The sequence below is a fragment of the Pogoniulus pusillus genome, chromosome 32 (genome assembly GCF_015220805.1).
Source record: "Pogoniulus pusillus isolate bPogPus1 chromosome 32, bPogPus1.pri, whole genome shotgun sequence".
Taxonomy (NCBI): Eukaryota; Metazoa; Chordata; class Aves; order Piciformes; family Lybiidae; genus Pogoniulus; species Pogoniulus pusillus.
Window position 1 is genome coordinate 7934568 of NC_087295.1, and position 12613 is coordinate 7947180.

The 12613-nt window shown below is 47.0% G+C and overlaps 1 protein-coding gene across 7 annotated transcripts in view; it reads right to left on the reverse strand.

Moving 5' to 3' along the window:
- The window catches only part of GLI3 (GLI family zinc finger 3), a 257010-nt gene that overhangs the window by 11629 nt on the left and 232768 nt on the right, over positions 1-12613 (reverse strand). For all 7 annotated transcript variants that reach the window (XM_064169911.1, XM_064169912.1, XM_064169907.1 and 4 more), the window contains 2 exons: positions 2443-2592; positions 1880-2044 (listed from right to left, as the gene is read on the reverse strand). In XM_064169911.1, the coding sequence (XP_064025981.1) occupies positions 1880-2044; positions 2443-2592 (315 nt within the window). The remainder of the gene's footprint in view (positions 1-1879; positions 2045-2442; positions 2593-12613) is intronic.

Below are 12613 nucleotides of genomic sequence, written 5' to 3' on the forward strand. Positions count from 1 at the left end.
CTAGTGTGCAAGGCTGAGGGAGCTGGGGTTGTTCAGCCTGGAGAAGAGGAGGCTCAGGAGAGGCCTTATTGCTGTCTACCTGAAAGGAGGTTGTAGCCAGATGGGGGCTGATCTCTTCTCCCAGGAAAGCAGAGACAGAACAAGAGGACAGTCTCAAACTGCACCAGGGCAGGTATAAGCTGGAAGAAGTTTTAGGTTAGGAAGGTTTAGTTTAGGAAGAAGTTCTTCACAGAAAGAGTGACTGCATTGGAATAGGCTGCCTGTAGGAGTCACCATCCCTGGAGGTGTTTAAAAGGAGACTGGATGAGGCATTTAGTACCATGGTTTAGTTAATTAGAAGGTGCTGGGTGATAGCTGGACTCGATGATCTCAAAGGTCTTTTCCAGCCCTAGCCTGCGACAGATGTGACAGACAGCTAGAGAAGGATACAAGACTGCTGGAAATGGATGCAGCTGCTCTGGTTTCCACATGACACAGTACTGCCCTTCCAGGACTTCCAGATTTAGGCTAAAAGTAAAGGAGTTTAGGGACAAGTCAAGGAGGAGAGACTGGGCTCCCAGATGTGACATTGAGATGATGTGTAACCCAAAATAGGGCAATAAAACAAGGACATGGCATGAAGACAGTGTGATTCCTGAATGAGAGGGCAGCAGTAACAGGAAACACACAGCAATAAAGAGGTGCCATACTGCAAGTCTGAGAGGTCTCTGTCACAGCTGATTTGCTTCAGAAAAATATGCTTCCCTCCACTGCATCAGGAGGGCAAGAGACAGTTAACCCAGAGAAGAAGGAAAAGGCTTAATTCGAAACTTACAGGGTAACCCAAATTTTCCAAACCCTGGAAACTTCTCCATAGTCAAAACAGCTACTCCATATAGGGGGAGCTCCAGCTAGGCACCACCAGGTGTCACCACCGACCTAGCCGAGAGGACACACTCTGGGCCTTGGACTAGACTCTCAGAGAGAGAAAAACGGTCCCAGCTTTCCAGAGAAATAATAGAATCATAGAATCAAGCAGGGTGGAAGAGACCTCAACGATCATCCACCCAATCTAGCACCCAGCCCTAGCCTATCAACCAGACCATGGCACTAAGTGCCTCAGCCAGGCTTTTCTTCAACACCTCTAGGGATGGTGACTCCACCACCTCCCTGGGCAGCCCATTCCAATGCCAGTCACTCTGTGAAGAACTTCCTCCTAACGTCCATCCTAGACGTCCTCTGGCACAACTTGAGACTGTGTCTCTTTGTTCTGTTGCTGGTTGCCTGGCAGAAGAGACCAACCCCACCTGGCTACAGCCTCCCTTCAGGTAGTTGTAGACGGCAATAAGGGCAGCCCTGAGCCTCCTCTAGGCTGCACACTCCCAGTTCCTTCAGCCTCTCCTCACAGGGCTGTGTTCTAGGTCCCTCACCAGCTTTGTTGCCCTTCTCTGGGCACGTTCCAGCATCTCAATATCTCTCTTGAATTGAGTGGCCCAGAACTGGACACAGCACTCAAGGTGTGGCCTGACCAGTGTTGAGTCCAGGGGCAGAATAACCTCCCTTGTCTTACTGGCAACTGTTCCTGATCCAGGCCAGGATGCCATTGGCTCTCCTGCCCACCTGGGCACACTGCTGCCTCATCTTCAGCTACTATCTACCAGTGCCCCCAGGATCCATCCTTGCTTACTGCACGCACTGCCATCAGACCCATCCTTCAAACCTCTTACACCAAATAAAATGACTTGCAGCACCTGGACATGTGATTGTGCTGGCAGAAGCTATTCAGACCTTACATTCCTTCCAGGTTGCTGATAGTATCTGTGCCTCTCCTCTGCAAGATACTTCTCCAACTGCTGAGGGGGAATTCTATGGCTATGTTTTTGAAGCTGTGCTTGCTTACCTCGTTGGAATGAGTCCTGTTTTGGTGCTTGGCCCTGTCGGAGGCGTTGGAGAAAGCTTTGTTGCAGCCTTCGTGTTCACACACGTATGGTTTCTCTCCAGTGTGAGAGCGCAAGTGCGTTTTCAAGTTTTCTAGTCTGGAGTAGGCCTTTGTACAACCTTCAAACTGCAGCAAAGAAGCAAGCCTGGGTTAACTTTAGTTTTCTGACCATCAGGAAACAGTGACAGCTAAGAGACATTCAGAAATTTCCCAAGGAATTTCATAACCTTAGCCAGTGTGATTTATTTTCTGGTTTGTTGGATTTGCAATAATTAAGCAAATGAAACCTTCTGGGCCTTCTTTGCACCCTGCCTTTGAAGAAATGGGCCAGATTTCCCAGTGAATCCCCTCTCCTAAAGCTCCTGTTGTCTGGGTGAGGTGGATGATAAAGCAGACATGACAGTCTCTTCTCCAACAAACATCTGACGGACAAGAGATCAGGGAATGCAGCATCTGCATCACTCTGTTGCAGACACAGCCCCAGCTGCCTTGCCCCAGCCTGGAGCTCTGCCCCCTTTACTCACAGTGCATTTGTGTGGCTTTTCCCCTGTATGTCTCCTCATGTGGACCACCAGCATATACTGGGCTTTGAATGGTTTCTGCTCCCGCGAACAGTCCAGCCAGCGGCACACGAACTCCTTCTTCTCGCCGTGTATGTGGTCGTTGTTTATATGCTGTTTGGGCAGAAGAGAGATACAGCTTAACAGAAACACAGCTTCCTCCTCAGCCCTGCTCTGACTTGGTACTGAACAGCACCAGAGGCTCAAGCGTGAACCAGGACCCAGAGGTAAAAAAAGATCATCTGTGCTCCGAGGCAGTCGTGGGGCTCAAATTACAGATCTCACTGGAAGTCCATGACTTTGCTTCTCTTGACATCGAGAGGCTTTAGATCAGGTCTCAAGGATGCTGACTGTTGAATGGACCCTGGACAGTCTCAAGCGCAGCACCACTTGCATGACTAATATTTTATTGGAGCAGGGAACCCTCCCTGAAGCACCACTCAATATAAACAAGGTTTACAAAGCCTTTAAAACCATGTACTCCAACCTGAAAAACCAAGAGAACTGCTACACCAAATTTCTGTCCAATTTTCTATCTCACTCTCTGCTACCTATGTTTTCTTTTGATAAATGCATTTGTTAGTGTACAGGTTGTGGCAGAGGAAACAAAACACTGCAGTGACAAAGAATTCCGAAGCACCAAAGTATCCATCAAGACAGCTTTCGCCATTGCCAAGGACGGCTCTTCCTCGGAGTCCTGGAAGCAGCACCTGCCCTGGACCTGAGTCATCTAGGATGAGAGGAAATGACCTCAAGCTGCACCAGGGAGGACTAGACTGGGTATCAGGAAAAGTTTCTTTACTGCAAGTGTGGCCAGGCATTGGAACAGGCTGCCCAGGGAGGTGGTGGAGTCACCGCCCCTGGAGGTGTGAGAAAAATCATAGAATCACAGAATCAACCAAGTTGGAAGAGACCTCCAAGATCATCCAGTCCAACCTATCCCCCAGCCCTATCCACTCAACCAGACCATGACACTAAGTGCCTCAGCCAGTGTTCTCTTGAACACCTCCAGGGACGGTGACTCTACCACCTCCCTGGGCAGCCCATTCCAATGCCAGTCCCTCTCTCTGTGAAGAACTTCCTCCTAACATCCAGCCTATACTTCCCCCAGCACAACTTCAGACTGTGTCCCCTTGTTCTGTTGCTGGTTGTCTGGGAGAAGAGACCAACCCCACCTGGCTACAACACATTTAGGGGCACTGGGGTCTTGGGCTGATGACTGGACTCAACGATCTTAGAAGTGTTTACCAAATGTAGTAATGCTATGATCCTATGATCTGTGTGAACAGAGCTAGACACAGGCTGAGGCTGGGCACCTTTCACCCTTCCAGAAACGTAGCTTGCTCTGATCACTTGACTAAGATCCAGTTCAAAAAAAGGTATCTCAATACAGATTTAATTCCTGATGGTTGTGTTTCTGAGCAAAACCAGCCAGATGAATTTGCCACACCTTGAGTATTGTGTTCACTTTTGGGCACCTCAATACAAGAGGGATGTTGAGGTGCTGGAGCAAGTGCAGTGCACAGCAATGAAGCTGGGGAAGGGCCTGGAGAGTAAATCTTATGAAGAGTGACTGAGGGAGCTGGAGATGTTGAGTTTGAAAAAGAGGAGAGACTTCATTGCTGTCTACAGCTACCTGAAAGGACCTTGTGGAGAGGTTGGTGCTGGTCTCTTCTCACAGGTAAAGAGTGATTGAACAAGAGGGAATGGCCTCAAACTACAACTGGGCAGGTTTAGACTGGACATCAGGAAACATTTTTTCCCAGCAAGTGTGGTCAGGCATTGGAACGTGCTGCCCAGGGAGGTGCTGGAGTCACCAACCCTGGATATGTTTAAGTTATTTAGATGTGGTGCTTGAGGATATGGTTTAGGGTGAACCTTGTAGTGTTATCAGTTGGACTTGGTGATCCTGAGGGTCTTTTCCAACCTGAATGTTTCTGTGACTCTGTGAATCAGGCTCACCCTCACGACTGGTTTGTTTTCTCAAGGCTGAACTGCCTGAATGTCTTTGCACGGTTCAGAAAATAACAGCTGGACTGTCAAGGCTTTCCCAAGGCTCGAATTCCCGGGATTTGGAGAAACCCTGCCTGAGACAGTTTGCCGTTGCTGGACCTTTTTCCAGAGCTGTGCCACTAGATGGCTGCATTTCTCAGCGAATGTGCCTGCTGCCATTCAGGTACCAGACAAAGCCCTTCCAGAGCTCCTATATATGATCACTAACAGGCCTGCAATCTGCATCTGCTCTGTAAGCAGCTCAAAGAAAACCAGACGTACAGAAACTCGGTAGTTCATGCTAGAACGCCAAGGAGGTAATCCTCCTCTTTTATGAAGTCCTGAAAACAATCCGAAAAGCAAATAAACCCACTTGTGTTGACAATTAGGCAGCATCACCATGGCAAGCAGATGTGCACTGCCTATGGAAGACAACTGCTCTTTTCCTCCCTCTGAAACTTTATTGCCGGTGCTCAGAAGTTGTGATGGGGCACCCAGAGCCTGAAGGGAGCAGATGTGCTGGACAATGTGCAACATGGAATCTGCAGGAATGTATGCTCCATTCCTAGGACACACGCCTGCACCCCAAGTGTACAGCTGCTGCCCTGCTCTGCAAAACAGCACTGGAAGAGTGCAATGCCCTCTGTTTACTGAAACAGCACAAAACTCCATGCACTGAAACTAATTCTTGGCCAGATCTTTCTGCAAACAGTGGCAGACTGAGTTATTTGGTTGTGCCTGCAAGGCCAAGAGGGAAATGACAATTAAGTGTGTGACACAGGCTTTGCATTTGCTACAAAAACTTCAATCAGTGTGGAACAGCACCTCCTTTTCCCTCCTGCTGTGGAGACACTCAGGCACCAAGGATGCTCTTTCAGAGAAATTCTCCATAGGACACTTTTTCTCTTTGTCCCTGCAAATGAGCTTGCTCCTTGCCCTCCAGACCTCTAGCCCTTATCAGCATGAGCATCCTCTAAAACTGGCCTTTCTCATGGATATAAAATGCCCTTCCTAACTCCCTCCCCAGCCTGGGATCACTGCAGTGGCTGACAAAGCTTGCCCAGGATGGTGACTCGATCATTCACCTCTCTCTGTCACTTCATTTGTGATTACCTACAGGTCACTGTACAACTGTGTCCCTCCACACTTGTCTGCCTTGTTCTCTTATCCTGTCATTCCTTTCTTACTACCCTTGTTCTTCCTACAATCAAACCTCTCTTTGTGCTGTTTTCCCTCATTGCTCTGATGCTCCCAAGGGGCCTCTGAAAGCTCTCTTGCAAAGCCACCTCATTCTCATTCAACCTTTGTGAGGCTCCTCACCTTCAGGTGAAGTCTATAAAGCAAGAAACCCATGATAGCATCTGCTAATCCGGGCAACTCCTTCAGCTGCTCAATTGCTTTTTGCAGAGGGGAGGTATTTTTGCAGACCTATAAACGTGCTCAAATACCAGAAGGCTGGTTTGGAAGAAGACACTTGGTAGACATTAAAGCAGCCCAAGTAAGAGGCCAGCAGAAGAAACTGGCAGTGCTCTTAGGCAGGGAGATCCACGGCCTTTGTAATTCTGACCCCAGAGGGCTAGGCTCAGACACCCTCACTCGCCCAAGCTGTGAGCTGGAAACTGGTCAGTCAGCTGCTGTGGACACAGAGGCAGAAACAGGCAAACACAAACCAGGCACCAAATCCACACGGCGAGTTTTTCTCATTACCATCTGGCAGCACCAACGTGCAACACTTACACCGCGTCTGGATGAAGAGGGAGGGCTCCCTGTGCAAACAACGGCAATTAGGAAAGTGCAGAAGTTTGTGAACCCTGGCATTCAGGTTCTTTGACTCAGATAATTACCTTTGGATTCTGCACGGTGGTTTTGGCTCCCTGGTCTCTATTATGAGAGGGAATGAATAGTTTTGAGCTTGTAGAACAAAGAACAGTCAGGAGTAAGAGTATTATGCAAAGCAGAAGCTTTGGTAGAGTACAATAAGGATTTATGGGGTTTCAATTTATAATCTGTTTGTAACCTTATTACACCCATGAAATGTCACATTCCAGAGACTAGATCAGAAGGATTTTTTTTTTTCCTGGTGAAATTGAATTTTGATGCAGTTTCAGGCTGTGAAAAGGCTTTTCTTTTAATTCTGTAGGCCCAAACCTGCAAGTTTTACTTGGGTTGGTAATCCTTATTACAGTAAATAGGCACGTGAAAGCCAATGATATTACTCCCTAGTGTCAGGTTTGCTAACACAAGGCTCTGAAGCACCAGCTCTGGGTTATTAAGAATTCCTGACACCCCCCCCTCCAAAAAAAAAAAGCCCCCATTAAAAGCTCATATTCTGTTAGCTATCTCCCACTGCACACAGCTCCAAAAGGCTGCTAAACAGGGGTCACTTACAGAATCCCAGTCACTTTCATGCCACTTCAGTGCTCATTACCAGACCTCAGTCTGTCCTGCCTCATTTTCTTTTTTCTTCAAAAAATATTGCTATTATAATTTGGCTCCAAAATGAAGAAAGGGGCTGACCTAAATACTGATTTTGGTCTCAGAGTGCTCTGGCTTTGAAGAAGGAAGCTCTGAGGTGGGTTTCAATTCCAGAGCAAAAAAAACCCCACTAACTTAACAGAATTAATCATGTTGGAAAAGACTTTCAAGATCTGGAACGGGTTGCCCAGGGAGGTGGTTGAGGCCCCATCCCTGAGGTGTTTAAGGCCAGGCTGGATGAGGCTCTGGCCAGCCTGATGTAGAGTAGGGTGTCCCTGCCCATGGCAGGGGGGTTGGAACTAGATGATCCCTGATACGGTCCTTTCCAACCCTGACTGATTCTATGCTCATCAAGTGCAACCTATCACTCAACATCATCTAATCAACTAAACCGTAGCACCAAGTGCCACATCCAGTCTCTTTTTAAACACTTCCAGGGACAGCGACTCCACCACCTCCCTGGGCAGCCCATTCCAATGCCAATCACTCTATCTGGCAACAACTTCCTCCTAACATCCAGCCTAGACCTCCCCTGGCACAGCTCCAGACTCTGTCCCCTCATTCTGTCACTGGTTGACTGGGAGAAGAGACCAACCCTCATCTGGCTACGACCTCCTTTCAGGTAGTTGTAGACAGTGAAAAGGTCTGCCCTGAGCCTCCTCTTCTCCAGGCTAAACAACCCCAGCTCCCTCAGCTGCTCCTCACATGGCTTGTGCCTGAAATCAAGGCTGAATTTGGCCTGTCATGCCTTCTGGGGAAGCTTGAAAACCAGAGCTAACAGGGAGCACAACCTGCAGCATGCTGGGAGCATAGAAGCTTGCATGGCAAGAAGTGCTATTAAAAAAGGCATCAGCTAAACTGAGACATATAAACAATGCATGCTGTGCATATTGTAGCAGATGAAGTGAGGTGATGGTGCAGGTAGGCTCTGCAATAATCTTGGTGTTCCATTTCCCTCCTCCACCTGTGTTTTTGAAGAAAGGCATATCTAAGCCTTTCCTAGCTGACTGCTTGGTACCCATTAGCTATTCAACACAGAAACAAAAGCCAAACGTGCTCTCACAGTAGTCAAACAGCAGGAGGAAAGCCTCTTCACACGGGTGGAATGAGTTAGGAACAACAGAAAAAGAATGATTGTCACCTGCTGCTGAGATTGCATCTGAAAGCTAAGTGTTATTTGGTGGATAAAGTAGAAAACGTTGGGAGCAATCTCCTGATTCTGCTTTCCAACCCAGACAAAGTACCCAGCACGTTAGGAGAAAACTGGGACGAGACCATGCTGCACTGGCATAATGTTTTAAGTCAGTGGCACAGGGGAAGGCAAATCACCACTGCTGAAAACTGTTTTAATTTCAATTACACACTGACAGTTTCACACCCTGCATTTAAAAACTGTAAGAGCAGTTGCCAAATAACTTCTCACCACTGACAACAAGCAGAAGCAGCTTTTAGGACATCTTCTATCACAAACCTTCCCTTGTACCATGTGGCCACAGGAAGTCCCTCAAACCAGCAGGGCTGCTGCTTTTGTGACACAGAAGAAGCAGCATAAGAGATGAGGATGCATGGCACTGGAATGCCTATTGCACCAGGAAGTCAGGGAGCCCATGGGGTCCAGAGAGGATGTGTGCAGAGATTGGATCCTGCAGGAACAGAGTGGATGGCTCTGAGACTGGCTTGGAAGGGGATTAACTGTCCCAAACCTCTAAGTCCTGCAGGGAAGACTTTTACTTGTGTTTTGCACAGGGGATATGGACTCATCCTTAAGCACATATGCAGCTAGAAACAGGAGGAGCACTTCTGGTCATCAGACCCATCCCTTATGGTAGCAAGTCCCACTACACATAATCCCAGTCACAGCAAGCTTCGCTTTTTGAGTACACTGGTGATGAGCTCCCTTTGCTCCCCGTGGAAGGCTCTTCTAGGAACTCACTCCTCTGCTGGGTAGCAACTAATTTCTAGCTTTGATTTATTCACAGACAATTTATATTCATTTGTTCTCATGCCAACACTATCCTTTAGCTTAAACAGCTCTGCTTCTCTGCACAAGGTTTATTTCTCTCCCTCTCTCAACTAAATGACATACAGCACACTCCTCTCTGCCTTCATTTCCTGGACTAATCAGGATAGTTCCTTTTGGTCTTCTCTAGGATGTCCAAGCCCTCATTCCCTCTCTTACTCTGCTTTGAGGTGTGGAAGTCCCTGTGTCCTGTCTGTCATTTTGTTCTGATGCTCCTCCTCATTGCCACTAGCAGGACTGTGTTAGTCGTCCTCTCAGTGCCTTCTCTTCACCTACTCTATTACAACTTTGACCTTCTTGACCAAAATTGTGTGAGGCACACCAAAGCTCACCAGATGTGGTGTGACAGGATTCGAATTGCTCTGTCCTTGCTTAGGTGTAGGATCTCTCCTTCCCTTTGGACTGCAGGCCACTACCAAAGCATCTGAGTACCCCATATCTAATCACTGTACCTCTCCTAACAACAAATCCTGGGAAATACAGCCAGAGCAGAGGCGCAGACTTAAGGCCCAGGAAGGCAAAAGCCCACGTGCCTGGAAGTATTTAGGTCTCTTATTCCCAGTGAGAGTACTCACTTGTCCATGAGTGCTGGGCATACTTTTGATGTTCTTGACCCACCCAACTTCCTGAGATATCTGAGTGACTGTAAAAGAGTGTCAGCATTCAGAAAAAGTGACAGGGCAGTGCTTAAGCAAGTAGCCATGCTTGCCTGCTCCCCAGGGATGCAATCCATGGCTGCTCTCTACCATGTTAGGTAGTTAGGCAACTAAGAGATGACATCAGGCAGGCCTCCCTGCCACCTCATTAACATCTCGACAAAGATTAACTCCATGATCCACAGCAAGATGGACAGACAAAAAGTTTGTAAAGAAGTCAGGATATAAAGGAGAGCCTAGTGAGGCAGGAAATATTCTGTGACAATAGAAATCCCATTGTGAGGAGGAAAAAAACCCTGCATCTCCATGGAGTGAAAGTGAAATCCCCAGCAGGCTTTTTGGACACATTCCAATCACTGCAATCGAGTCCCTCGCTAACCTCTGTGACTCTGTTACAACAACATGTGCATTTTAATTTCCTCTCATCTGCTGGAAAACAGGTATGGATCTCATCTGTCCTCTCCCTCCTAAAGATCATTTGAAGGCATAACCAGGCTAAACAACTCCTCCCTGCTGCACAAGCCAAGAGTATGCTTTTGACCTCACGTCCTTAGGGTGGCATAAGTACTTAAGCCATTTTTAGTTTCTGAGAAGGAAGAAGCACTTAAGCTGCTTTAAACCTTTCTGGTGGCACAAATGCTTAAGCTGGATGCAGTTCCTAATGCCAAGTTGAAGCTATAGCTGTGGCTGAAGAACTCTGCCCATCCACACAGGCACACGCCTGTGGAGACGCTCAGATTGCTATCTCAGCTCCTGCTTCCTTCCCTTTGGATGCATTTATTGTCATTCTCTTAGCCTCCTTGTGGCTGTCCTGCATACTTTATGGAGAAATGCTGCTGTGACAGACCTCTGCTAGCACTGATTAGCAACGTGACAATTCATACAGTCTGCTGATCTGGCCCAAAGCAGGTCGACGCCTCGACAGTCTTGACACCTTTGCTGAAATGCAATGTCCACAGGTCAAAATCGGCTGCATCTCAGAAGCACTGCACAGCAATTTCCTCCCTGGATGATGAATGCACCATTCCTGTGCCTGCACATTGCTCTCCTCACCTCAACGTGTTTCATCTTGTCAGTCACTCTCAATACTTTGTGTTTCAAGTTTTCCACTGTTAACAAATGGAACCACCACCAGCACCATCCCCCTCCCCTCCTAGATTTGGTCATAACTTTAAACCTAAATGAGGACTAGTGACACACCACATTTCAGTAATCAGGTATGAATCAGGTATGTGAGAGAAAGCACTAACAGCACTTAAAAAGAGGTAAACAATTTGTACTGCAAATGTTTCTAACTCCAGTGTGACTAAAAAGGTTTTGCTCACTAAGAAAAACCAAATCATTACAGTTTCCAACTCCTACCGTTCTGTGATTACAAAAAAGGAGTGAAATATATGGAAAATAGGAAATATCACTTAGACTATTTTACAAACTTAATAGATGAACTCTGTGTCCAGGACTGTTACTACTTAATTGCAGGGGAAAAAAAAATGAGGCCTCAGTCAGCACTCCAGCTGAATTCATGCTTGAAGCTCATTTATCACTGTGCCATTCTGGATTCCCATCTCTGTCTCTTGAGAACTGGCAATAGCAGTCAATGAAGAATGGGAGGGATCAACGTTAGAAGCCCCAGTCAACTGAAAAGTAATGATTTATAACTTGAGACAGACTATGGAAGTAGATGGACGGGGATGACAGGCACAGGAGAAGGGCAGCATGGAAACCAATAGCTGGAAGAGAGGATGGGAACAGTAAGAAAGTAGAAAAGTGGCAGGTTGCAGGGGGTTCTCATCATGTTCTGCCCTGCAACAGACCATCACTTCTCTTAGGAAGCTGTTACGTAATTCCAATGCCTCAATGCCTCAGAAACTGTTTATTCACCTGCCTCGGTCCAAAGGGCTTGGGTCAATCTGGTTGGTTCGACCTCAGCATCTGAGGGAGCATTCCCACGTGAAGGGCAGACTGAGGTTCTCCTTCACAGATACTGCAACACACAGCAGGGGTCAACAGCTGTCCTGGGCCAGCACAACTACCCCTAGGAGATAGCTGGGTTTATAGTCATATTTAAAAACCTATTAAAGCCCTGGGGTCAGCACAGCACGTGCTAAGAGCCTGCTCCTCTCTCATGGGGGCTCAGAAGTGAGGAACACGCAAAGACTGAGAGCAGTCACACTAATATCAAATAATGAACATTTTCATTTCATGGAGTTTATTACAAACCTGAGCAAGAGTCCTCTTTCTGCCCCAAATGCTGTTTCACCAAGGCAAGGCAAACCAAATTATGTTTTATCTATGGGTTTGGAGAACTCCTGTTGTCTGAAGATGAAACTGGATCATTAATAAACAGGAGTATTCTAATTCAAAGGACACAACCCCACGGGACTCTTTTCTTCTAACCTCTCTGTTTCATCTGAAAATAGAAGCCTGAGGTTTTTTTGAGTTTTTTTTTTTGCATTTCTGTGCACCAACAACAGCAGAAAAGTTCCCAATCCCCACATGTTAAAAAGGAGTATTTTATTTCTCCTCCTCCTTTTGCTCTCTTGCAATGCATCCTATAGTAGTCTTCGCTGCCTATCAATAGGTTAAACATACCCAATTTGTATGTTTAAATGCTAAAGACAGAGATGTCCCCAAGGATACTTCAGTCCCTGGCTCTTGTACAAAGAAAACACTGTATTTTGCTCAGAAGAGCTTTCTGTGGCAATTTAAACACAGTAAGACAGACACAATATCCTGGAGAGAGGAAAACCTGCCTTATTACATTCCTGACCCAAGAGAAAGGATCTGCCCTTAGGACATAAGAAGAGAAGCAGTGGGAGGAAGAAAAGAGGAAAGTTATCTAATCCTAAAAATAAAGGCAGCAGTTGGTAATGCAGCATGACCTTCTTTTAATCTCTGATAGAGCACTTAGCCAGTGTGATGGGCTAGAATGCCAACAGGGCAAGCACAGCTTGCTCCTCAGCCTGGGCAACTCACTCCTTCAGCCTGAAAC